General features: G+C 44.7%; 4 protein-coding genes across 7 annotated transcripts in view; 3 read left to right on the plus strand and 1 right to left on the minus strand.

Annotated features, from left to right (window-relative positions):
* Positions 1–7,022, plus strand: part of flnba (filamin B a) — a 47,541-nt gene extending 40,519 nt beyond the window's left edge. For both annotated transcript variants that reach the window (XM_079341604.1, XM_079341605.1), the window contains 9 exons: positions 598–720; positions 1,522–1,788; positions 1,899–2,036; positions 2,121–2,236; positions 3,980–4,112; positions 4,262–4,438; positions 4,536–4,754; positions 4,835–5,044; positions 5,631–7,022. In XM_079341604.1, the coding sequence (XP_079197730.1) occupies positions 598–720; positions 1,522–1,788; positions 1,899–2,036; positions 2,121–2,236; positions 3,980–4,112; positions 4,262–4,438; positions 4,536–4,754; positions 4,835–5,044; positions 5,631–5,818 (1,571 nt within the window). In that variant the 3' untranslated portion in view covers positions 5,819–7,022. The remainder of the gene's footprint in view (positions 1–597; positions 721–1,521; positions 1,789–1,898; positions 2,037–2,120; positions 2,237–3,979; positions 4,113–4,261; positions 4,439–4,535; positions 4,755–4,834; positions 5,045–5,630) is intronic.
* A 1,267-nt stretch (positions 7,023–8,289) lies between these two features.
* LOC306822557 (nuclear factor 7, brain-like) lies at positions 8,290–9,675 on the plus strand (the record flags this gene model as incomplete). Its single annotated transcript, XM_079341670.1, has 1 exon — positions 8,290–9,675. One exon carries the CDS (start codon positions 8,290–8,292, stop codon positions 9,661–9,663), a length of 1,374 nt encoding a protein of 457 aa, XP_079197796.1. The 3' UTR covers positions 9,664–9,675.
* A 1,193-nt stretch (positions 9,676–10,868) lies between these two features.
* LOC306822590 (protein SPMIP1) lies at positions 10,869–15,420 on the plus strand. Of its 3 annotated transcripts, none has more exons than XM_079341715.1 (6): positions 10,869–11,240; positions 11,378–11,419; positions 13,332–13,516; positions 14,159–14,342; positions 14,493–14,595; positions 15,267–15,420. In XM_079341715.1, exons 3-6 carry the CDS (start codon positions 13,332–13,334, stop codon positions 15,383–15,385), a joined length of 591 nt encoding a protein of 196 aa, XP_079197841.1. In that variant the 5' UTR covers positions 10,869–11,240; positions 11,378–11,419; the 3' UTR covers positions 15,386–15,420. The 3 variants fall into 3 exon arrangements, with proteins under 3 accessions (XP_079197841.1, XP_079197840.1, XP_079197842.1); XM_079341714.1 differs by having other exon boundaries at positions 10,869–10,976; positions 11,354–11,419; XM_079341716.1 differs by lacking the exon at positions 10,869–11,240 and having other exon boundaries at positions 11,247–11,419; positions 14,183–14,342.
* A 1,045-nt stretch (positions 15,421–16,465) lies between these two features.
* On the minus strand, positions 16,466–19,318 carry c1qb (complement component 1, q subcomponent, B chain). The gene is made up of 5 exons (XM_079341706.1): positions 19,161–19,318; positions 18,096–18,261; positions 17,224–17,455; positions 17,024–17,141; positions 16,466–16,813 (listed from the first exon to the last, which is right to left on the minus strand). The coding sequence occupies exons 1-5, from the start codon at positions 19,161–19,163 to the stop codon at positions 16,607–16,609; spliced, it is 726 nt and encodes a 241-aa protein (XP_079197832.1). The 5' UTR covers positions 19,164–19,318; the 3' UTR covers positions 16,466–16,606.
* Between the last annotated feature and the right edge of the window lie 2,657 nt (positions 19,319–21,975).

The following is a 21,975-nucleotide window of genomic DNA, read 5'->3' on the forward strand; positions in this document are numbered from 1 at the left end:
CTCTGTCTCTCTCTCTCTCTCTCGCTCTCTCTCGCTCTCTGTCTCTCGCTCTCTCGCTCTCTCTCGCTCGCTCTCTCGCTCTCTCTCTCTCTCGCTCTCTCTCTCTCTCTGTCTGTCTCTCTCTCTCTCTGTCTCTCTCTGTCTCTCGCTCTCTCGCTCTCTCGCTCTCTCGCTCTCTCTCTCTGTCTGTCTCTCTCTCTCTCTGTCTCTCTCTCTCGCTCTCTCTCTCTCGCTCTCTCGCTCGCTCTCTCTCGCTCTGTCTGTCTCTCTCTCTCTCTGTCTCTCTCGCTCTCGCTCTCTCGCTCTCTCTCTCTCGCTCTCTCTCTCTCTCTGTCTGTCTCTCTCTCTCTCTGTCTCTCTCTCTCTCTCTTGCTCTCTCTCGCTCTCTCTCTTGCTCTCTCTGTCGCTCTCTCTCGCTCTCTCTCTCTCTCTCTCTCCCTCTCTCTCTCCTCAGCGTGATAACAAACAAGTGACCAAAACTAATAAATGAATTTGTCGGCCTCTTTGCCCGTCAGTGAGCGATGACTTGTTTGAAGGTCAGCGGGGTCACATGACATTTCTCTAGATGTTGATGCTGCGTGTGTCTCGTGTCCACAGGGAGTCCGTTCACCGTGCGGGTGACGGGAGAGGGTCGCATCAGAGAGAGCATCACCCGACGCCAAAAAGCCGTTTCTGTGTCCAGTGTGGGGAGTGTGTGTGACCTCAGTCTGAAGATACCAGGTACACACACACACACACACACACACACACACACACACACACACACACACACACACACACACACACACACACACACACACACACACACACACACACACACACACACACACACACACACACACACACACACACACACACACACTAACACACTCACACACACAGGGTTCTGACTGCAGGTCTGCGTGGCGTTCAGGGTCCTCTGCTTCTGATCGATCTCTTAATCTCTTTTTATTCTTCCTTCCTGTCCCGACCTTCCTCCTTCTCCTCCATCTTTTAACTCGTCTTCGTCCTTTCCTCTTTTGCTTTTCCCATTTTTCTTTTCCTTCATAGCTTTCCCTTCCTTTCCTTCTCCTCCTCTTCCTCCTCATCCTCCTCCTCTTCCTCCTTTCCCACTTTTCCTCCTCCTCTTCCTCCAGTGAGCTGGTTCCTCCTGGTCTTGTCTCGTCAGCTCCTCTCTCCCTCTCGCTCCTATTGCTCCCTCTGGTGGTCGAGGAGATCCGAAGCCCGGGGGACGCGCTCCTCCGACGTGGCCCGGGATCAGAGCCTGTCGCGCGGCCGCGTGCGCCTCGTCTCCGGCCTCTCTGGTCTGGTGTTGGCGGGCAGGGAAAGAGCAGCGAGGGGCGTTTGGGTGGTTGATGCCCGCTGCTCGGTGGGCGGGGCCAGGGTGGAGGGTGCGTTGTAACGATGCATTTTAAGGAACGGGTGGAATCCCAAATAAGTCAAACTATGACATCACTAACCTGCGATGTCAGCACGCACAGTTACGTGACGAACGCGGCGCTAATCAATCTCTCTTTGCAGCGATCGACATGAACGACGTCACCGCCGAGGTCACCTCGCCCTCTGGAGCCACAGAGTCTGCAGAGCTGGTCGCCGCGGGTAACGACACCTACTGCGTGCGCTTCGTGCCCACGGAGATGGGCGTGCACAGCGTGAGTGTGAAGTACAGGGGCGTGCACGTGCCCGGCAGCCCCTTCCAGTTCACCGTGGGGCCGCTGGGAGAGGGCGGCGCCGCCAAGGTGAAAGCTGGAGGACCGGGACTGGAGGGAGCGCTGGCAGGAGAGCCAGGTAAAGTCACGTTTGATCACGCGGGATTCTGTGAGATTTCGTGTCTGTTGAATCCCCAACTGTGAAACTCGTGGTCTGACTGGATCCCGTGGCGTGATTCTCTGTTCCAGCTGAGTTCAGCATCTGGACCAGGGAGGCGGGCGCCGGCGGTTTGGCCGTCGCTGTCGAAGGACCCAGCAGGGCGGAGATCTCCTTCGACGACCGCAAAGACGGATCCTGTGGGGTCTCTTACGTGGCGCAGGAGCCTGGTAGAGGACGCACACACGTGTAACCACGAGGAGGATGAATCCGTTAAACACGTCTCTGACGCGCTCGTTTGTGTTTCTCGACAGGTGATTACGAGATCGCGGTGAAGTTCAACGAGCAGCACATCCCTGACAGCCCGTACCTGGTTCCCGTGGTCGCTCCGGCGAACGATGCTCGCCGCCTCACTGTTACCGGCCTTCAGGTGAGGCATGAGGAGACACCTCCACACCCAACCCGCCCTGCCTTGCTAAAGGGCTTCGGGGCACAGTTGCATAAAATTGATTTACGTCAGTAAAAAATCCTTTTGGACCTTCTTTATGCAACTGTCCTCTCGGTCGTGACCACAGCCAGGCAAACATGGCCGCTTACGTGGGCACTTTACATTTCAAGAGGTGACAACAAGGTCTCCCTCCTCTGGTTGCCATGGTTACTAGTTTGTTTTTTTTTGCCTGGCTCTGGTCATCCCCCTCTTGCGTGGTGTGGAACTGCTGGTGTTTCTCTTGTGTTTCATTTAAAGGCTTTTAACAGAACCTCCATCATCGTCTTCATCATCATCATCATCATCAGTAGGATCGTCTGCTCCTGGTTGCCTAGCTACAGCAGATGGAGGCGGGGCCTCAGCTGGCCTCCCGCTGTAGCTGTAACTTTCTCTCTGGTCAGAGTTTGGTAAAGTCTTACAGTGCAGTCGCTCTCAGAACAAAGAGAAGATACGATACGACTATTATTATTATTTAATAATTATTTATATTATTATTTATTTATTTAATGTTAAAGGTCACACACGCTCCACCTCCTCAACCAGTTTAAGTCTCAGAGCTCCTCTTCAACACGTGTGTGTGAAGTTTCTTGTTCTAGCTGTGGGAGTGTCACCCACCTGGGGGAGGGGCTACTGCCCTTTGTGATGTCATGAGGGGAAAATCTGTCGGAGCACACATTCTCTCAGAAGTGGAGCCAAGCAAAAGACGGAGAGGACTTTTCTCTATCAGATTTGTAGACAGACTAGAGACGCAATAAACGTGACCTCAGTGACTGGACTGTAAGACTCTGTAGTGAATCAACGTGTCTCACGCTGCTTCTAACACGGCCTCTGTCTGCTGCAGCTGCACCGACAGGAGCTCAGGTAAGAGGAGAGAAGATAGAGATCATAGAGCGGAGAAAGAATCGATTAGAATCTGTTTTTGTTTGTTTTAGCAGATTATTCTCCTTTTGCTTTTTAAAAATGTAACTTTTTATTGATTATTAGCAGGGGCGTGTCCAGGCTTTCAGGACTGGGGAGGCCCACCTGGGGTGGCCTGAAGTTTGTGGGCAAATTAATTACATGTTTTCCCCTTTCCAACCCTGTTAATTATACGTGTTTATAAATAACACGATTTATCTTTATGACTGTTTTTAGCTCGATTCTTTCGGGACTCAAAATCAGATTTTTAATGTGCAAATTAAAAACTGAAGTCCGTTTTATAAATGACATTATCAACTCTTGTCTGAACTAATCAGCAGTTAACTCAGCATTTTATTTTACAACTGAAGGTATGTCAACAGCAAAATACTCAATTAACAGGTTAATAAAATATCACAGCCTTGAAAACGGCAAGAATAGAAGTTCGCTTTAAGTCCCGCCTCTGATTTAGGCAAATAACCAATCACAGATCCGCATTTGAACCCTGAACACGCCCCTGGTTATTACTAATTATTTAGTCAGTTTCTCGATAAATAGATTTGAGTTTTTTTCCATAAAAAGAAGAAAATGTTAATCCGTGTTTTTAAGAAGCCCAAATAATCAAAAACAGAATCCCGTCTTTAGACTAGTTTAACCACATCGTCCAATCACAGTGCTTCATTTTCACCAACACGTTCCCAACGAGATGAAGCAGAAAATCAACTACTCCATGGAGTAATGGATCCAGCTGTGGTCGGCGTGCACTAACTGTGTGTCTGACCTCGCTAGGAGTCTGGTCTCAAGGTGAATCACCCAGCATCCTTTGCAGTGCGTCTGAACGGAGCGCAGGGAAAGATGACGGCCAAAGTGCACAGTCCCTCCGGAGCGCTGGAGGAGTGCGTCGTCACCGAGCTCGAGAAAGGTTTGTGTGTGTGCGGTTTGATGCAGCGTGTGTTTCAATTCTTGCGGCTGCTTGTGGTCCTGCGGATCCACACCCCCGGGAGGGGGCGGCGGCGGCGGCGGCGTCATTGGGTACCACTCATTATCACATCCGTCTGTGCTGTCGTCCAGATAAGTACGCCGTGCGGTTCATCCCAAGGGAGAACGGCATCCACACCATCGACGTCAAGTTCAACGGATCCCATATACCAGGAAGTCCTTTCCAAGTCAGGGTCGGGGAACCAGGACAGACTGGAGAACCTGGTCTTGTCTCGGCCTACGGAGCTGGACTGGAGCGAGGCACAACAGGTGAGTCATCATCTCTCGCAGTCTGATGACGGCGTTTCATCCCACACTGAACCCGTCCGACCACTTCCTGTTCTAAAACAATGTTTGACTCTCGCAGGTACTCAGTCCGAGTTCATCATCAACAACACCAAGGCGGGCCCCGGCGCCCTGGCCGTAACCATCGAGGGTCCCTCCAAGGTGAAGATGGACTGTCAGGAAGTCCCAGAGGGCTACAAGGTGCAGTACACCCCCATGGCGCCAGGAAACTACCTGATCAGCATCAAATATGGAGGGCCGAACCACATCAGTGGAAGTCCCTTCAAGGCCTCCGTCACGGGTAAAGAACTCACGGATCAGCAGACTGAATGAACCCGTGTGAAGCAGTTCTATTATTGATTATTATTATTTTAATCTCAGGTGCTCGTCTGGTGAACGTGACCAACGCCAGCGAGACCTCAACCCTGACGGTGGATCCAGCGATAAGGGGGTCCAGCAGCAGCTTCACCTACAGTGCCATGCCGCGGCCCGGCGAGTCGGACGCCAGCAAGGTACTGAGCCGGGGCGCCGGTCTCAGCAAGGCCTACGTGGGCCAGAGGAGCAGCTTCTCTGTCGACTGCAGCAAGGCCGGTAAGGACGACTCAGACCTAACTGGTTCTTGGTCAAAAACCAAGAACCAGTTTAACCCTTCATTTTTATCCACCATCCAGTTTTATTCATCGTTTATTATAACCTTCGAGTGTAAGTATTGATCTGCGTATAACGCTTATTGTTGCTAATTTTCGCTAACGCTAACCTCCAAAGAAAACCGGAAAGTAAGGTGAAGGAATCCTGTCTTGGCATTAGCAGCAGCTCCACACCTGGAAACTCAGATTAGCTTCTTCTCCGCCATTGTTGTCTACAAAGCTGCGATCAGAAGTCCCGCCCCTTCTTGATTTTGATTGGTCAGTGAAGGAGGCGGGACATCGACGAGCGTAGTGCTGCTTCAAAGAGTTCAACATTTTTTCCGCTGAGCTTAGCGACGACAAAAACAAACAAAACGGTCGCTGACATCACACAAAGAAAGCTGAGGTGTCATTTTTATGTTTTGGATTCAAGCAAAGTTTTCAAAAATCCCTTTTTCCGTTTTCTGGGAATCTTTCTGGACTTCCTTAAACTTTAACCACATCAGTGTTTTGGATTCGGAGCCTGATTTTTCCCGACCCTTTCTCTCCAGGTAAGAACATGCTCCTGGTGGGCGTGCACGGTCCTCAGGTCCCCTGCGAGGAGGTCCTGGTCAAACACATGGGTAACCTGCAGTACAACGTGAGCTACGTGCTGAAGGAGCGAGGAAACTACATCCTGGTGGTCAAGTGGGGCGAGGACCACATCCCAGGCTCCCCTTTCCAAGTCACGGTCCCGTGATGCACCAATAAGAGCCGAGTGGACAACTTAGTGGCCCTGCGAATGACTGTCCAATTAACTGCTGCTTTATAATGCTTTATGTACTAATGTTGTCTTCACTTCAAATGTTCCGACTTTCTGCCCCGATAATGAACAGGTGGTTTCTTCGCCTGTTGAGCTGTCCATAAAAAAACAAAATAAAAAAAAAAACAACCCAGCTGTGAATGTATTACAGGAGTCGAGCGGTGCTTAAAAAAAGAAATGACCTGATTGGATCGATCTGACCGCCCTGCGATTCTCCATCCACACGTTCTGCACGGGCTTCGACTACTTTGAACACGTGATTGGTTTATTAGAGGAAGCTGGTTGGATGAAAACGTACTAATTCGTAATTTTCTTTGAGTCTCTCTCGGAAGAAAAAAAAAAAAAAAAGATTAGGGAAAAAGTTTTGGGGCCGAGTTGATCCGAAGTGCTCAGATTAAAAAATGAATAACTGGAAATACGCAGCACTTTCAAATGAGCTTCTTCGAGGCTTGTGCGTTTTTTTTGCGTGATTGCGGACGACAGAGTTGAGTTGCCCCGCCAAAATAAAATCTGCGCAGAGCTTTTTCGCTTAAAAGATTGAAAGTGCTGTGAAAAAAAAACCAAAAAAAAAAAACCATCTCTTCAAACTGGAAGTTAAGTCGGTTTAGTGACCGGTCAGACTCGCTCCAACTGTACACGACTACTGATGTTTGTTTGTTTGTTTTATTGACTCCCAGAATCCTGTCAGTGTACGTTATGTTACCAAAACAAGTCGCTTATTGTTAACGCTGCCTTCTCACTACTGAATCAGCAGTGTGCGCTCAGTGCTGCCCCCTGTTGTCCCTCTGGCTGTATTTTCACACCAACACATCTCTGAGGCTCAGACTGTTTCACCTACAGAGTAGAAATCCTGTCCTCTCATTGGATGAATTCATAAGTCTGACATCCTGTATTTCTGAGAACCTTCACCTCAAAGCACCCACAAACACAAACCCATGATAACACCATGAAATCTAGCGATAAGCATCCGAGGTGAGCTCAGATATCACTGCTCCTTTTTGATACTTAAGGGATGAGAGGATTTTTGTACACGGGGGGATGATGACTTATGTCTTATTTTGTATGTGGGGAACGGGTGTTTTAATGTGAAACTAAAACATGAGCTGATGTACATTTGATAATTAAAAACAACTGGAATGAAGATTTGTATCAGATTATTTGTTTCATCTAATTTTTTTCTTTGGCAACTTTTTTGGTTTTTACGTGCCGATAACTTAAAGGACCAATCTGTAATTTATCTGGAGCGGCAGTAGCTCCGTCTGTAGGGACTTGGGTTGGGAATCGGAAGGTTGCCGGTTCAAGTCCCAGAGCCAAACAGAAATTGAAAGGAGGAGTGTAAACCCGAACCCTCGCTCCAGGATTATTAAAGTATGACAACAATGCAGCAGCCAGCATGTCCTCCTTCTAACTTTAGATTCTGCTCCTGAATGCTCTGGATCTGATTGGACCAGAGAAGGTAGGCGGGGCTTTGAAGGCCGTTTTGGACGCCCCTGGGTTTGCCAGATATGAGAGCAGTTATCAGGTCAAGCCTCTTCAGGGCCGACTGTGAAGCCTCGGCTGGTCTATGATGGACTTTCCCTTCGTTGAGCGGAAGTTAAGAAGTGAGCCGCTTGTTTGCGTGCAGGTCCATTTATCTGTGGACGCTTTTAGAAACGATGACGATGAGGAAGTGAATAAGCAGACTGGCTGAAGAAGATCAGGTTGAATAGTTCCAATTTTTCATGTAAAATAATTTTTACAGACTGGTATTTAAAAAAAAATATTTTGGTTGCTATGGCACATTAACTAAAAACAAAAAGACCAGTTACAGGTGCCCAGGAGGGACATTTTTCCTGCTGTAGTATGATGTGATTTAGTAACTGTAGTATGATGTTTTTTCTGGTATCATGATGACAATAACACATTGGACAGCTGTTTGTTGACTGTTGCAGCTGTGATGGCTTACACACACACACACACACACACACACACACACACACACACACACACACACACACACACACACACACACACACACATCTTACATCCATATATTTCAGTGTAAACATTGTAAGGGGTGACTGAGTGATCAAAATGAAACCGTGCCCATCGGGTGGCAAAGCTCCACCCATCTCTGACTCACCTGACCGAACCGGAAAATCAGTTTTTCTTCATCACAAAGAGGAACAAACAATCAGTGTCACACGATTCTTCCTCTCACTTAAAACACGACTTGGACTAAAAACAAAGCAGGGGGAAGTCCAGGACTGACAAAAGACTGAAACGTCTTTCTGCTGCAGACGCTGAATTCTTCTTCTTCTTTTTTCTTTTCTTTCCTCAAAGCCAGAAACTCCGAGTGACAGTAAGTGAAAGTAACTATCTGGGAGGAAGTGGAGCTGCAAGAAAACGTGTCGCATTTAAAACTAAAAATGTCTCTGCAATCCAAACGGGACCTTCTGTGTCCCGTCTGCCATGACATCTTTAGAGATCCTGTTTTTCTGGCGTGTACCCACAGCTTCTGTAAAGCCTGTCTGCAGCGATGGTGGCAAGAGAAACAAATCCAGAAATGTCCATTTTGTATGGAAATATCTCCACAAAGTGATCCTCCCTCTAACTTAGTGTTGAAGAATCTGTGCGAGGACTTCTTGCTGGAGAGAGAGAGAGCGTCAGCGGCGTCGAAGGCTCTCTGCGGTCAGCACTCCAAGAAACTCCGACTCTTCTGTCTGGACCATCAGGAGCCTGTTTGTGTCGTCTGTCGAGATTCAAAGACGCACAATGACCACAAATTCAGACCCATCGACGAAGCTGCAAAGGATCTCAGAGAGGAGCTCCAAGAATCTCTGAAACCTTTACAGGACAAGCTGAAAGTCTTTGAACGAGCTAAAGGAAACTGTGATCAAACCGCAGAACACATTCAAGTCAGGGCAAGATACGCAGAGAGTCAGATCAAGGAGCAGTTTAAGAAGCTTCATCAGTTTCTAGAAGAGGAAGAGGAGGTCAGGATCTCTGCTCTGAGGGAGGAAGAGGAGCAGAAGAGTCAGAGGATGAAGGAGGAGATTGTGACTCTGAACAGAGAGATAGCAGCTCTGTCAGACACAATCAGAGTCACAGAGGACGAGCTCAGAGCTGATGACGTCTCCTTCCTGCAGAACTACAAGGCTGCAGTGAACAGAGTCCAGCAGCGCCCCCTGCTGGAGGATCCACTGCAGGTCTCAGGAGCTCTGATAGACGAGGCCAAACACCTGGGCAACCTGAGCTTCAACATCTGGAACAAGATGAAGGAGGTGGTCTCCTACACTCCTGTGATTCTGGATCCAAACTCTGCCAATCCACAACTCGTCCTGTCTGAAGATCTGACCAGCGTGAGACTTGGAAAGAGACAGAAGCTTCCAGATAATCCGGAGAGGTTCGACTACTACCCCATTGTCCTGGGCTCTGAGAGCTTCGATTCAGGGACTCACACCTGGGACGTTCAGGTCGGAGACAGCATAGACTGGAAAGTTGGTGTGTTGGAAGAATCTGTCCAGAGGAAGGGCGAGCCGCCGTCTGGACTTTGGAGAGTCGGGTTCTTTAATGGACAATATTCAGCACGCTCACTGCCAGAGTTCTCCATCGTTTTGTTTTTGGGGAAGAAGATCCAGACGATCCGAGTTCACCTGGACCGGGATAAGAGCGAGCTGTCGTTCTCTGATCCTGACACAGACACACACATTTACACCTTCACACACACTTTCACCAGCCGGCTGGTTCCATACTTTAGCAATCTGAATGAGCGCCCTCTAAAGATCTTACCTGCGCAGTAAAACAGATCAATACACAAACCTATAAATGGATGGAGAATTTCTAATCTAAAGATTTTTGTTTTACAGTGATATAACTTCATATTAAGCAACAGTCTGTGAACAAAAACACATTTTCTTGTAAGAGTTTTTTTAGTGCTGGCTGATTAGCTTGAGATAAAAATGATTCTCATTAGGAAAAAAAGAAATCGTTCAGATTAGAACAAAAAAAAAAGACAAAAAAAACAGCGAGTTAATATTGTAAATGTAAATAATGTTCATGCTTTCACCATATTTTGTTTTTTTTTTCATTTGTGAGGGAAATTTTAATAGTTTGTGAAACAGAAATGACAGCAGATATAAATGTAGAAACTGTGCGTGCTTCATTTTTTTGTTATTGCACATTTTTTCTCTTGTCAGGACGCAGTTCAGTCTTTATTTTAGAGGTACAGTGGATAGAGTCAGAAAGTGACACACAGGTCGGGCCGTCTGCTCTCCAGGACTTGACGGGACGCTCACGAACCGCCAGGCGACCAGCGCCCCCAAAAGGTTGTCTTTTACGCTGATGATTATCCTCTCTTGGCTCAAGGGTAATTTTCTTTATGTAGGACTCTGGTTTTATTTGAGCTGAATAATAATGTTCATTGAGTTATCTGAGTGAGTGAAGCCTCTTTAACATGACAGGAGTAAATGAGGTTTATTGATATATTAGCTTTTATTTGTTTTATTCATGTTCAGGGGCCTTAAAAACCAAGGTGTGAATCTTTATTCTTATCCATCCGTTTGTTTAATATATTTTATTAGACGCTACAGGATATAAGTATAAAGCCTCTATGGTTCTTATTATGTTCTTTTAATGCCATTTTTACTCATAGTGCGAGGAGGCTGGCATCCCGATCGTTAGCATATACAGTTAGCAACATGCTAATTAAAACAAAAGGCTAACAGTGTACTTTGTTTGTTTCCAATTCAAAAACAATACGCACAAATTTATTAAACAACCAAAAGGTCTGTTTTAAAAAAAAAATTAACGAGAAACTCGTTAAATGTTTTACAGCATGAAGCTTTTATTTAAAGATGCTAGGTGGCGATCTGGCGAGCTTCTTGATTGGACTGTCTGTGAGCCGCAGTGCATTGTGGGTTGGTTTAATAAGACCTGTGTGCTCCTGTTCTGTACTTCAAAACTGTCGCCGATCTATTAAACATCCGGGTGTTTCTCGCTGACCACCTTTTTGATATCAAGTCGTCTAAAAGTCTGCAGCTTGTTTCTGTTAGCATGTTTAATCTTTGGGTGCTGAATGTTTGATTTGATGCTGTAACATGTTTCTGTGGGTAAGGTTTAATTTGTGCTCGTCTGTTATAATGTCAGTCAATAAATGTGTAACAGTCTGAAAATCAAACCCTCGCTGTCGTCCTTTACCTTTTCTATAAAACAAACCAAGACGTCACTTCTGTTTATAATAATAATAATAATAATAATAATAATAATAATAATAATAATATGATCTCACTCAAACATTTCTGTCTCCGTGGGGATACGTCAAAGAAAAGATGACATTTAGTTTCATGCAGGAGGGTTTCCGGCGTTGGAAGAAAAGAAGGTGTGTGTGTGTGTGTGTGTGTGTGTGTGTGTGTGTGTGTGTGTGTGTGTGCGTGTGTGTGTGTGTGTGTGCGTGTGTGTGTGTGTGTGTCTCATGTTTCTGTGTTACAGAAGGTTATCTGATCCTCATTTCCACAGTGACAAGCTGATCCTGCACCGCTCTGCACCAGGCACACCAAGGTAAATTAAGATTATATATATATATATACACTCAACAAAAATATAAACGCAACACTTTTGTTTTTGCTCCCATTTGTCATGAGATGGACTCAAAGATCTAAAATTCATTCCAGATACACAATATTACCATTTCTCTCAAACATTGTTCATAAATCTGTCTAAATGTGTGATAGTGAGCACTTTTGCTTTGCTGAGACAATCCATCCCACCTCACAGGTGTGCCACATCAAGATGCTCATCAGACACCATGATTAGTGCATAGGTGTACCTTAGACTGTCCACAATAAAAGGCCACCCTGAAATGTGCAGTTTTTGCTTTATTGAGGGTCTGGGGACTCAGAACCAGTCAGTATCTGGTGTGACCACCATTTGCCTCATGCAGTGCAACACATCTTCTTCGCATAGAGTTTATCAGATTGTCAATTGTGGCCTGTGGAATGTTGGTCCACTCCTCTTCAATGGCTGTGCGAAGTTGCTGGATATTAGTGGGAACTGGTACGCGCTGTCGTATACGCCGGTCAAGCACATCCCAAACATGCTCAATGGGTGACATGTCCGGTGAGTATGCTGGCCATGCAAGAACTGGGACATTTTCAGCTTCCAAGAATTGTGTACAGATCCTTGCAACATGGGGCCGTGCATTATCTTGCTGAAACATGAGGTGATGTTCATGGATGTATGGCACAACAATGGGCCTCAGGATCTCATCACGGTATCTCTGTGCATTCAAAATGCCATCAATAAAATGCACCTGTGTTCTTCGTCCATAACAGATGCCTGCCCATACCATAACCCCACCACCACCATGGGCCACTCGATCCACAACATTGACATCAGCAAAGCGCTCACCCACACGACGCCACACACGCTGTCTGCCATCTGCCCTGAACAATGTAAACCGAGATTCATCCGTGAAGAGAACACCTCTCCAACGTGCCAGACGCCATCGAATGTGAGCATTTGCCCACTCAAGTCTGTTACGGCGACGATCTGGAGTCAGGTTAAGACCCCGATGAGGACGACGAGCATGCAGTTGAGCTTCCCTGAGACGGTTTCTGACAGTTTGTGCAGAAATTCTTTGGTTATGCAAACCAATTGTTTCAGCAGCTGTCTGAGTAGCTGGTCTCAGACGATCTTGGAGGTGAACCTGCTGGATGTGGAGGTCCTGGGCTGGTGTGGTTACACGTGGTCTGCGGTTGTGAGGCCGGTTGGATGTACTGCCATATTCTCTGAAACGCCTTTGGAGACGGCTTATGGTGGAGAAATGAACATTCAATGCCCGAGCAACAGATCTGGTTGACATTCCTGCTGTCAGCATGCCAATTGCACGCTCCCTCAATGCTTGCGCCATCTGTGGCATTTTGCTGTGAGACAAAACTGCACATTTCAGAGTGGCCTTTTATTGTGGGCAGTATAAGGTACACCTGTGCACTAATCATGGTGTCTGATGAGCATCTTGATGTGGCACACCTGTGAGGTGGGATGGATTGTCTCAGCAAAGCAAAAGTGCTCACTATCACACATTTAGACAGATTTATGAACAATGTTTGAGAGAAATGGTAATATTGTGTATCTGGAATGAATTTTAGATCTTTGAGTCCATCTCATGACAAATGGGAGCAAAAACAAAAGTGTTGCGTTTATATTTTTGTTGAGTATATATATATGTTGTAGCTTAATGCATTACATGAAACAGCTTCACTCCCTTTAATTATTTATTTATTTTTTTCCATGAGCTGACTTTAAATTTGAGGGAGTTCAGGTATTTCTGCGATGGCATTAAAAGTGTTGCCCGTTCCAGTTAAAACATCCTTTACTTTGATCGTCTCTTTGGTGACGGAGCGTTCAGGGTCCATCTCAGGTGCAAAGATGCCTGGAGATGATGAAATGTAGTTTTCTGTTTTATTTGGAGATGCGTTACCTGCTGACGACTCAGAGCCAGAACTGCTACAGAGAGCAGATCCAGAAGGAGATGATGACCCGTTTGGCGTGGAAGAGGCGCTACGCCGAGCGTTACCCTTCCTGCTATAATCCTGAAAACAGCAGAGCAGAAACCACGCGGCTGCCCCGGCTGCATCCGGGACCTGCAGACCACAGGTGAGCGGATTTAAACACTAAATCTGCAGCTCCAGCAGGGGTCACATGTTGAACTCTGCTCTGAACTAGAGTCAACTCTTCAATACAACAAATATCACAGAGTCCCGTTTTATAAAGAGAAAAACTTTTTTTAACCAGTAAAGAAAAACTTATTCAGATTAAAAATCTCTTTTTTCGAAGGCGTCCACACTCTTCCTCTCATGGATGTTTGACTCTGTAGCCGCTCCGATACAGGCTGAAAAAAACTAAAGTAGAAAAGAGAATATTAAAAGTCCCACACTGATCTTTTTGATACCTCGTCTTATTCGTCATTTGTCACCTGACTGATAAACATCAGCTCAGCTCTCAGCGTTTTCTGATCTTCTTTAAATCTCGTTTCCTCATCTGGGACTTTGAATTTGAACATTTTAATACGTTGATGTTACTTCCTGTGTTTCCTAAATCTGTCACATTTAAATCACTATGACATGTTTTTTACCTTGAGCCTGGATAGTGGAGTTACATTGTTTATTGATTTGATCGTATCCAAATCAATTTGTTCTACATATTACACATTATTACATGCTACATATTCTGAGGACTGTTAACTTTGATAATTACAAATATTCAGTCATCCTGTTTTGTTGCCTTCCCCTTCATCAGGACTGTGCTTCCTACCGTAACCAGGAAACCAGAGAAGAAGAGTGACCCCTCTCCTCCTCCTCCTCCTCCTCCTCCTCCTCCTGTGGTGTCTTTGGATGAGGAGGGACGGCTCAGTGTCGCCCCCCTCATGCGGCCTGTTTCTCCACAGACAAGAAGCGCCCTCTATCAGGAGTCCTCTCATCACGTACGAATCACTGCAACACTTAAATGATGTCATATCTACGTCGCTCCAGCAGAGGGCGCTCATTATTTCAAATGTTCTCGGTTTGATTATGCAGAAATAATCCAACATGAAACTAACCTATATTGGAGTTGTTCTGAATGTCCTTGACAGGGGAAAGGTCGCACGCTGTACCTGCAGAGACGAGGACGCATCAGACCCGAGGAGAGGTTTGACTTTCCTGTGCTCTCGTCCTGGGAGCATGGCTGGAGGCTCGGTACGATAAACACGTGTGAATGTGTGCTGCAGCGTTACGTTTCACTTAGGCCCCTCCTCTTTGCAGTGCACGCTCACTGCAGCGATAAGCGCGCTCGTTAGCTGCTCGTAGCGACGCTGCAAGCTAAGCTGTGATAGATATCCAATAACTGAACAAGCTAGCACAAGCTAGCCATCAATAACCATCAAACAACACAAAGTTCACCCTTGTGTTTAATTTCTCACTATAATTAAATGTTTCTCTTCTCTGCTTCAACGTCTGCGTCCGCAGCAGAGAAGAGATTACACTTGAGCGGTTTGAGTGGCGTCCAGTCGCTTTGTTGTCCACTCTCAAACTCACCTGTGCGCTGTCATTGGCTGACGGAGACACATCCGCTCCCCGTCCAGAAAACTTCCCAAGAAAACCAAAACATCAAAATCCAGACACAGGATAGAGTCCCTGGACAGTCCGCTCCACACGTGTGTGTGTGTGTCGGCCCAGAAGTGATGACTCAGCAATTTTCCTTTTGAGAAAAATGCTGCTGACTAAAGACATCCTCACCGAGCGATTCAATTAAAAAAAACTTTATTTGTCCCCCGGGGAGCAATTCAAAAGTTTCCTCCTTTAACGATCATCAGTGGTGACGTGTTTATTTCCCCTCCATGATGAACACGCTCTGCCTGCTTCCTCAGGTGACTACAGTCTGGATTACGCCACTCCGTCCCGCGCCAAGTCGTCCGTGGTGAAGAACACCTTTTACGCCAGGAACGGCGTGTTCGACAACAAGTCAGCCACCGACACCCTCAGCTGAAGTTCAAACGTCACCTCTGATCAAAGTGTTTGTGTGTGAAATATCAGATAATATCAAATAACAGTTTTAACAGATTTAATGGAAAATAATGAAACATTTAAGATGTCTGAGCGTGAACTTTGTCTAATCTGTAACAAAATTAAAGAGTATTTCGTGGTCCTTCTTTTTCCAGTTATTCTTCACACACACACACACACACACACACACACACACACACACACAGGTGTAAGGTTAAGTGTGGAACAACCTGATCCTGTTGGATTTATTTTTCATGAGCTTCTGGTCCTTCAGAGAGCTGGACAGCTGATACCTCTGTGTGTAGGAAATGTTACACAGCACAATATTAAACACTGATACGTTTATTGGTTCTGGTTTCGAGTTTTACTAAGTTAATTTCAGCATTTACAATTAATTTCCTGTTTTATTTTGAATTATTCCCTCCTGTTCATGCTCCTGAGTTAACGCTTTAGTGTTTCCTGTTTTATTTTGTAGTGTTTCTGTGGTTACTTCCTCCTTGTCTGACTTAATTAAATGTCCTCATCGGTCATGTGAAAGGCTCAAATAAACAACCTGCTGCTTCGTTCACATACTTGTGATGCCGGAGGATTCCACTAGAGGGCGCACCACATAAATCAAACAGCATAAAACACAGAGGTAGAGAAGATAGATAGGCATGCAACAACGGCACATTAGTGTCGGATAGTTTCTGACTTTATTTGCTTTTCTTCCAAACTTTCCGCGGCAGCTGTCTGGGCCTCCGAGGGGTCACGTGCACACGGCCACGCGCACAACCAACCCTGCAAACCCCCCCGCAGGAGGTCATGTGGACGCTTTATCTTTAGCTACAGTTTTAGTATAGCTGCACTAAACTTTGCACCCCCCCCACCCACACACACACACACACACACACACACACACACACACACACACACACACACAGACAAATACAGTATTTTGAATTGAATTGAAATGCACGCAAAGAACAAGCGTATTCAGTCTCACCTGTGTCTTCATTGGCTCCAGCAGTCCTTTTAATATTGAGACTGTTAAATGCACATGAAATAAAAGACACTAAAAGGATTATTGTTCTTGCTGGTTTATTTGTTTTAATACTGAAACGACCACGAACCATCCAGTTGTTTCTCAGTCTAAAACACAGAAGTACTTTAATGCCAGTCTTTATTGATTCAGGAGCTGTGTGCTGTTTTCAGGCGCCGGGGTCTATGTGGTGGGGAATATGAGGAAGCCGGTGAAGATGTGTCCGGTGCTCGTGCTCGTCACGATGTTGTTGTACCGAGTGGACTCCAGATGCACCGTGTCTCCGACCTCCAGCTCCAGCAAGGCCGAGCCGGAGGTGACCAGGAAGCCGTCGGCCTGGTCGCAGAGCGTCGTGTGAACGTTGGAGCCCTTCATCAGCTTCAGACACACCTGTGATGAGATCACATTGGAGGTCGCTTGAAAACGGCAAAGTACAGCAAATTTAAGTTTCTAAAAAAATATTTTCTCCTTTTTCTGTAAAGTCAGAAACGAACATCTTTCATTGGCGTCCATTGATTTCTATGCAGCCCATTTGGCCTCATGTCTTTAGGTTAAGCTCTGTTGATATTTAAAGTAAATAATCAATAAATGATGACTCACTCTGCTTTTAGCTGAAACGTGGTAACTGAAGAAATAAATGCCTTTGGTTTTGCTGGTGTACGTCCCATTTGTCAAGGCTTCTCCTTTAAACTGTGGATGCAGATCCGGCAAAATCTCTCTGTTGGAAAGTCAAACACATGAAACACGTTGCTTTGTTGGCTTCTTCTTCTATCATTAAAACACTTGTAGTTTTCACTGACTTGTTGAAGTCGAAGACCGTGTCGACCTCTGGTTGATCTGTTGACTCCCGTTTGTGGGAGAAGAAGGACTTATGCTCGCCCAGAGGGTTGAAGGGTCTTCCTTTATCGCCCGGCCGGCCTGGATCACCGGGGGGTCCCGGGAGACCAATGTCTCCCTTCAGCCCAGGCCGTCCAGGTGGACCCCGCATACCTGCAGAGCCTTTCTGGCCCCTGATAGGCTGAGCTGCCTCACCTGTGCAGACAGACGGAGTTACTCCATGTCACAGATTTGTTTGAGTGAACTGAAACTAGAAACATGTTCATCTTCAAAAAGTAAAAGTCACTTTGTACTATAATCTAAATAAGACTAAAACAAATGTCCTTTTTTATTAACATACATTTGGTAGTTCCTTTGCTAAATGCCCATCAGGGGGCAAAATTGTCACTTGATTTATGACCCCAGTGAATATTTGTGTTTATTTCTTTTGTTCTCAACAGCACGTTCATTTTATATGATAACGAAGGTTTACGCTTTTAGGGCCGGAAAAACATTAAACTGAATTGTCATTATTACAACTTCCTGTTTAGATGTGGTTAGAGCAAATTGTTTCCACCCTCTGATCCACATACAAATGGTTGCGTCTCGATTTAGGGCTTCAATACGTGATCGATCGAGTGATTTGTTGTATTTGTGGAGTAAACAAAACAAAACAAATACTCACTGTACACAAGAGCAACACCCCCACAAAATGTTAATTTAATGAATAAACTTTAACATGTAAGGTTTATTTTACAGCTACTCAGTCGTAAAGCATCAAATTTGATCAGATTATTATGTTTAAAACGTTTTTAAAAACACAAAATGTGTGTGTCAATGTGAAGTTTGAGCTCACCGGGGTCTCCCTTCTCTCCCTTGGTGCCGTCTAAGCCGTTGGGGCCGTGGGTGCCAGGTATCCCAGGAGTCCCTGGATATCCATTGCTGCAGGACTGAGTGACGACTGGGCCAACGTGAACCAGGAGCAGCAACACTGCAGTACTGCAGGTCAGCCACCAGGGGGCCTGAGTCAACACAGTGATAGAAGGACATGTAAAGGTTTTTGTGACTTAGGAGGACGTTGTCGGTTTGTTTGTTTGTTTGTTTTATTCAGAACAATAAGTGAGACCTAAATCATGACCCACACTCAGTCCTTCTCTTGTGTGCTTCATCAGGTCTTTGTCCTAAATCTAGGTTCTAGGTTTTCGCTTATTGCTTATTCTTCTTTTATTTGCCTTGACCAAAAAATGTACAAAATTAAAAAGAGAGGCCTCAGATTGTTCATCCGTCCTTTATTTATACCGCTTTCCCCGTCGAGGGGTCGCGACATGGAACTGATGCCGGCACCACTGAGCAGGAGGCGAGGTGCGAGGCGAGCACGTGTTTGCACCTGGAGAGAACCCACAGCGAGAACATGCAGACTCCACGGGGATTCAAACCAGGAACCTCCTCGCTGAGAGGGGGACAGAGCTCAGCACTGTGCCGCCCAATCAGATTGTATTTAAAATGCATTTACTGAAGGAAACTCTGCAGAACAATTCTAATGCTTTGACACTTTATAATAGCTGTGAGACAATCTTGAAACAAAGATATTACAATTCACAACTAACACAATTTGATTACTAAAAACTTGTTCTTTAATGCATTTAAATGTACATGTTCAGCTCTTTAAGAACATGCAGAATACAAAAGCCTGAATACAGCTCAAAATGTTCCACTCTGACAAAAACCTAAGTTTAAAAGTTAAACACAATGCCAAAGAAATTTAAACAAAAGAGAAATCAAGACGAATCAGACGAGATTTCCTTGTAAGACCTCCAACTTCTGTAGCAACAATTCTTCTGTCTAAAAACACACTTTCTCTCTCCCGCTCACTATAAATATAAATTGCATCATTCAGTTTTATAGCACATAGAAGTCTCACCATTTGCAGGTAAAGCAGTCACTCGCGCTCTGGTGAAAAATGATGAACCGATGAAGAGACGTTCTGCTCCTCCTCAGAAACAGCAGCTCAGTCGAGTGAAAAAAAACAACAAAATCAGGAAGTGCAACGCTTCAGGAGATGACCATCGCTCCTCTGTTGGTGTTCAAAGACATCAAGTAGGATACAGACGCACTCGCTGCAGGAAGTAACCACGTTTAAAGTTTAAAGTGCAACTCTGAGCTACCTATAAAACAAATTAATTTCTTGTAATTCTTGTAATTCTTGTCTTCCCATTGGTGGAGGAAAATGTATTATTTAGAGCAACAGACTTAAATTCATTATGTTATATTTTCTACAGTATGAATGTTTCATTTTGGGAAAAAAAACCATCAATTCAGCGAGTGACAACTTGTATCTGAAATATTGTGATGTGATGTAAAGTATATGAATGAATACATACAAATGTAAAATATTAATTTTAATAAAATACTGTAATTTAGGGACATAGAGGTGCTACAGACTTTAAGCTATATAGAACCTTATTAAAATATTTACTTTAAAGTGTCTTAATTGATCCAAAACTTTTTTATATATTTTTTATTTGACTACATACATCACCTTAAATATTTCCAATATTATCAAAGCCAGAGAAATCCTTCTTTTTATCGTTTTAACGTGACGCGTCTTGAGCTGCGATGAGATTTTTATCGTTGCTGTGAAAACGTTTTGTTACGTTAAAGAACGCTTCATTAGGAAGCGTGATCTGAACAGCTGCCGTCCTGTCGCTGTTTGTGCAGCTGTGATAAAAACGTCATGTGAATTATTAAACATAAACATACTCTCTTCATCAAGACGAAGATCCACCTGATGTGCGTTTGGTCCAAGATAAAACGCGACGGGAAGTCAGACACTAAAAAAACCCCCATCAAAACATCCAGCTGTCCGTCTGTCCTGCTCCGTGCTGCGCTCTGGCGTCCGTGTGACGGACGAAGGTGCACGTAGCCGTAAAGGAGCGGACACACATGTTGGTGTAAGTTCTGGGTCGGCTCGGTTTCGCCCATTTATCTTCACTACAGTTGAAACTGTTTTCAGCTGTAGTGTTTTGGGTGTGTAGTAGCAGAGAGAATCACTCCCATGATTCCCCGCTAGCCTCAAGCTAATCTTGTTGTTGTATTGATTGAGAGCCCCCTGGTGGTGGACTCGACGTACTGTGCCTTTAAGTTTGCTGTTTTTAAAAAAAGGAGTAGATGTATTAGAGAATGGAAGGCGGCCGATGTCCCTCCGTCCAGCCTTTGGTTCACTCGATTAGGTTTCGGTGGCAGCTTTTGAAGAATTGACATATAGGCTGATAGATCGCCAAAAGGCAGGTGATTCCTTGTTTTGTGACGTAGGCTGTAAATCCTGTAGAAATGGTATTTGCTCTAAAAGGTGGACCACTTATCACTTCCATGCAGTTTAATTTGAAGTATGCAGGTTTTGGTCGAGGAGTTTTGTTTGTTTGTTTTTGTTTTTTTGTTCTTTTTTTTCGTTTGGGTGTGACTTAATTTAATGTATTTTTCTTAACCACTCTATTTTATTGCTTTATTTGAACAATGTCTTTATATTTTATGTTTTTGTCCCTTTATTTTGTTCTGATAATGTTGCCCTTGCTGGGCATTGTTGTATTGTCCAGTGTTGTGTTGTTGTAATATGTTTGAAAACAATAAATTGTTGGTCATAAAAAAAAAAAAAAAAAAGAGAAGATGTACCAAGTTAGAAAGTTTCTCACCCGTTTCGTCTCGTTGGGTTTTTTCTCTGTAATAATTATATAAAGTTTATCTGACACAGCGAATCACCCACCAGAGGAAGTGAAACATTTAAACAAGAAGTCAAGAAAAACTCCACCTGAAGAAAAACTGATGATAAAGCATCAATAAATGTATCTGATTTTTTTTTTTTAAATTTTAAATGAACATTTTGTTCTGTTTTTCTCTGAACTTCCTCTCCCTTGTTGCCTCAAACACAGGCTGCTTTCCTGACAGAGTGTTTCTCTGGCTCCAAACCAAGTATAGAGTTCAGTATCTGTTCCACAAAATGTTTAATTCCTCCAGCAGTAAATAGCTGAGGTATTACATTAATATAATGTGTTTTGAAATATGCCAGTATGTCGGTTTCTGTGTTGGTCAGATCCTCTTTCAGCGTCCTTGTTTTGTGAGATTCAGCCAGTGATCACAACAGTTTATGTAAAGAAACAAAACAGCAATTATAATGTGTGATTAGGACATAAAGTAGTATGTAAATATTAAAATCACAAATCAACAGACCCAATAGATTTATATTTCTTCAGCTCTCTGTTTGGCATCCATTAATATTCACTACCCATTGATTTCTTAACAGGCATTATGAAGCCCAATGATGGCGGTCACCATATTGGGAATGCAGACTCTTTCTTACTTTGGATCAATCAAGAAACATTATGTGCGCAGTGGTCCATCAACAACACAGTTTTGCTCTGCTGGAAAGTAGTACCCTCTGGCTCTGTATTTAAAATGTGAGCACATCCATGAGCAGCTGTACACATGTCACGAACTACAAGATCACAGGAGAACTACAAGATCACAGGAGAACTACAAGATCACAGAGAACTACAAGATCACAGGAGAACTACAAGATCAGAGAAAACTACAAGATCACAAGAGAACTACAAGATCACAGAGAACTACAAGATCACAAGAGAACTACAAGATCACAAAGAACTACAAGATCACAGAGAACTACAAGATCACAGGAGAACTACAAGATCAGAGAAAACTACAAGATCACAAGAGAACTACAA

This window comes from Symphodus melops (assembly GCF_947650265.1).
Source record: "Symphodus melops genome assembly, chromosome: 4".
In the NCBI taxonomy this organism is placed as follows: Eukaryota; Metazoa; Chordata; class Actinopteri; order Labriformes; family Labridae; genus Symphodus; species Symphodus melops.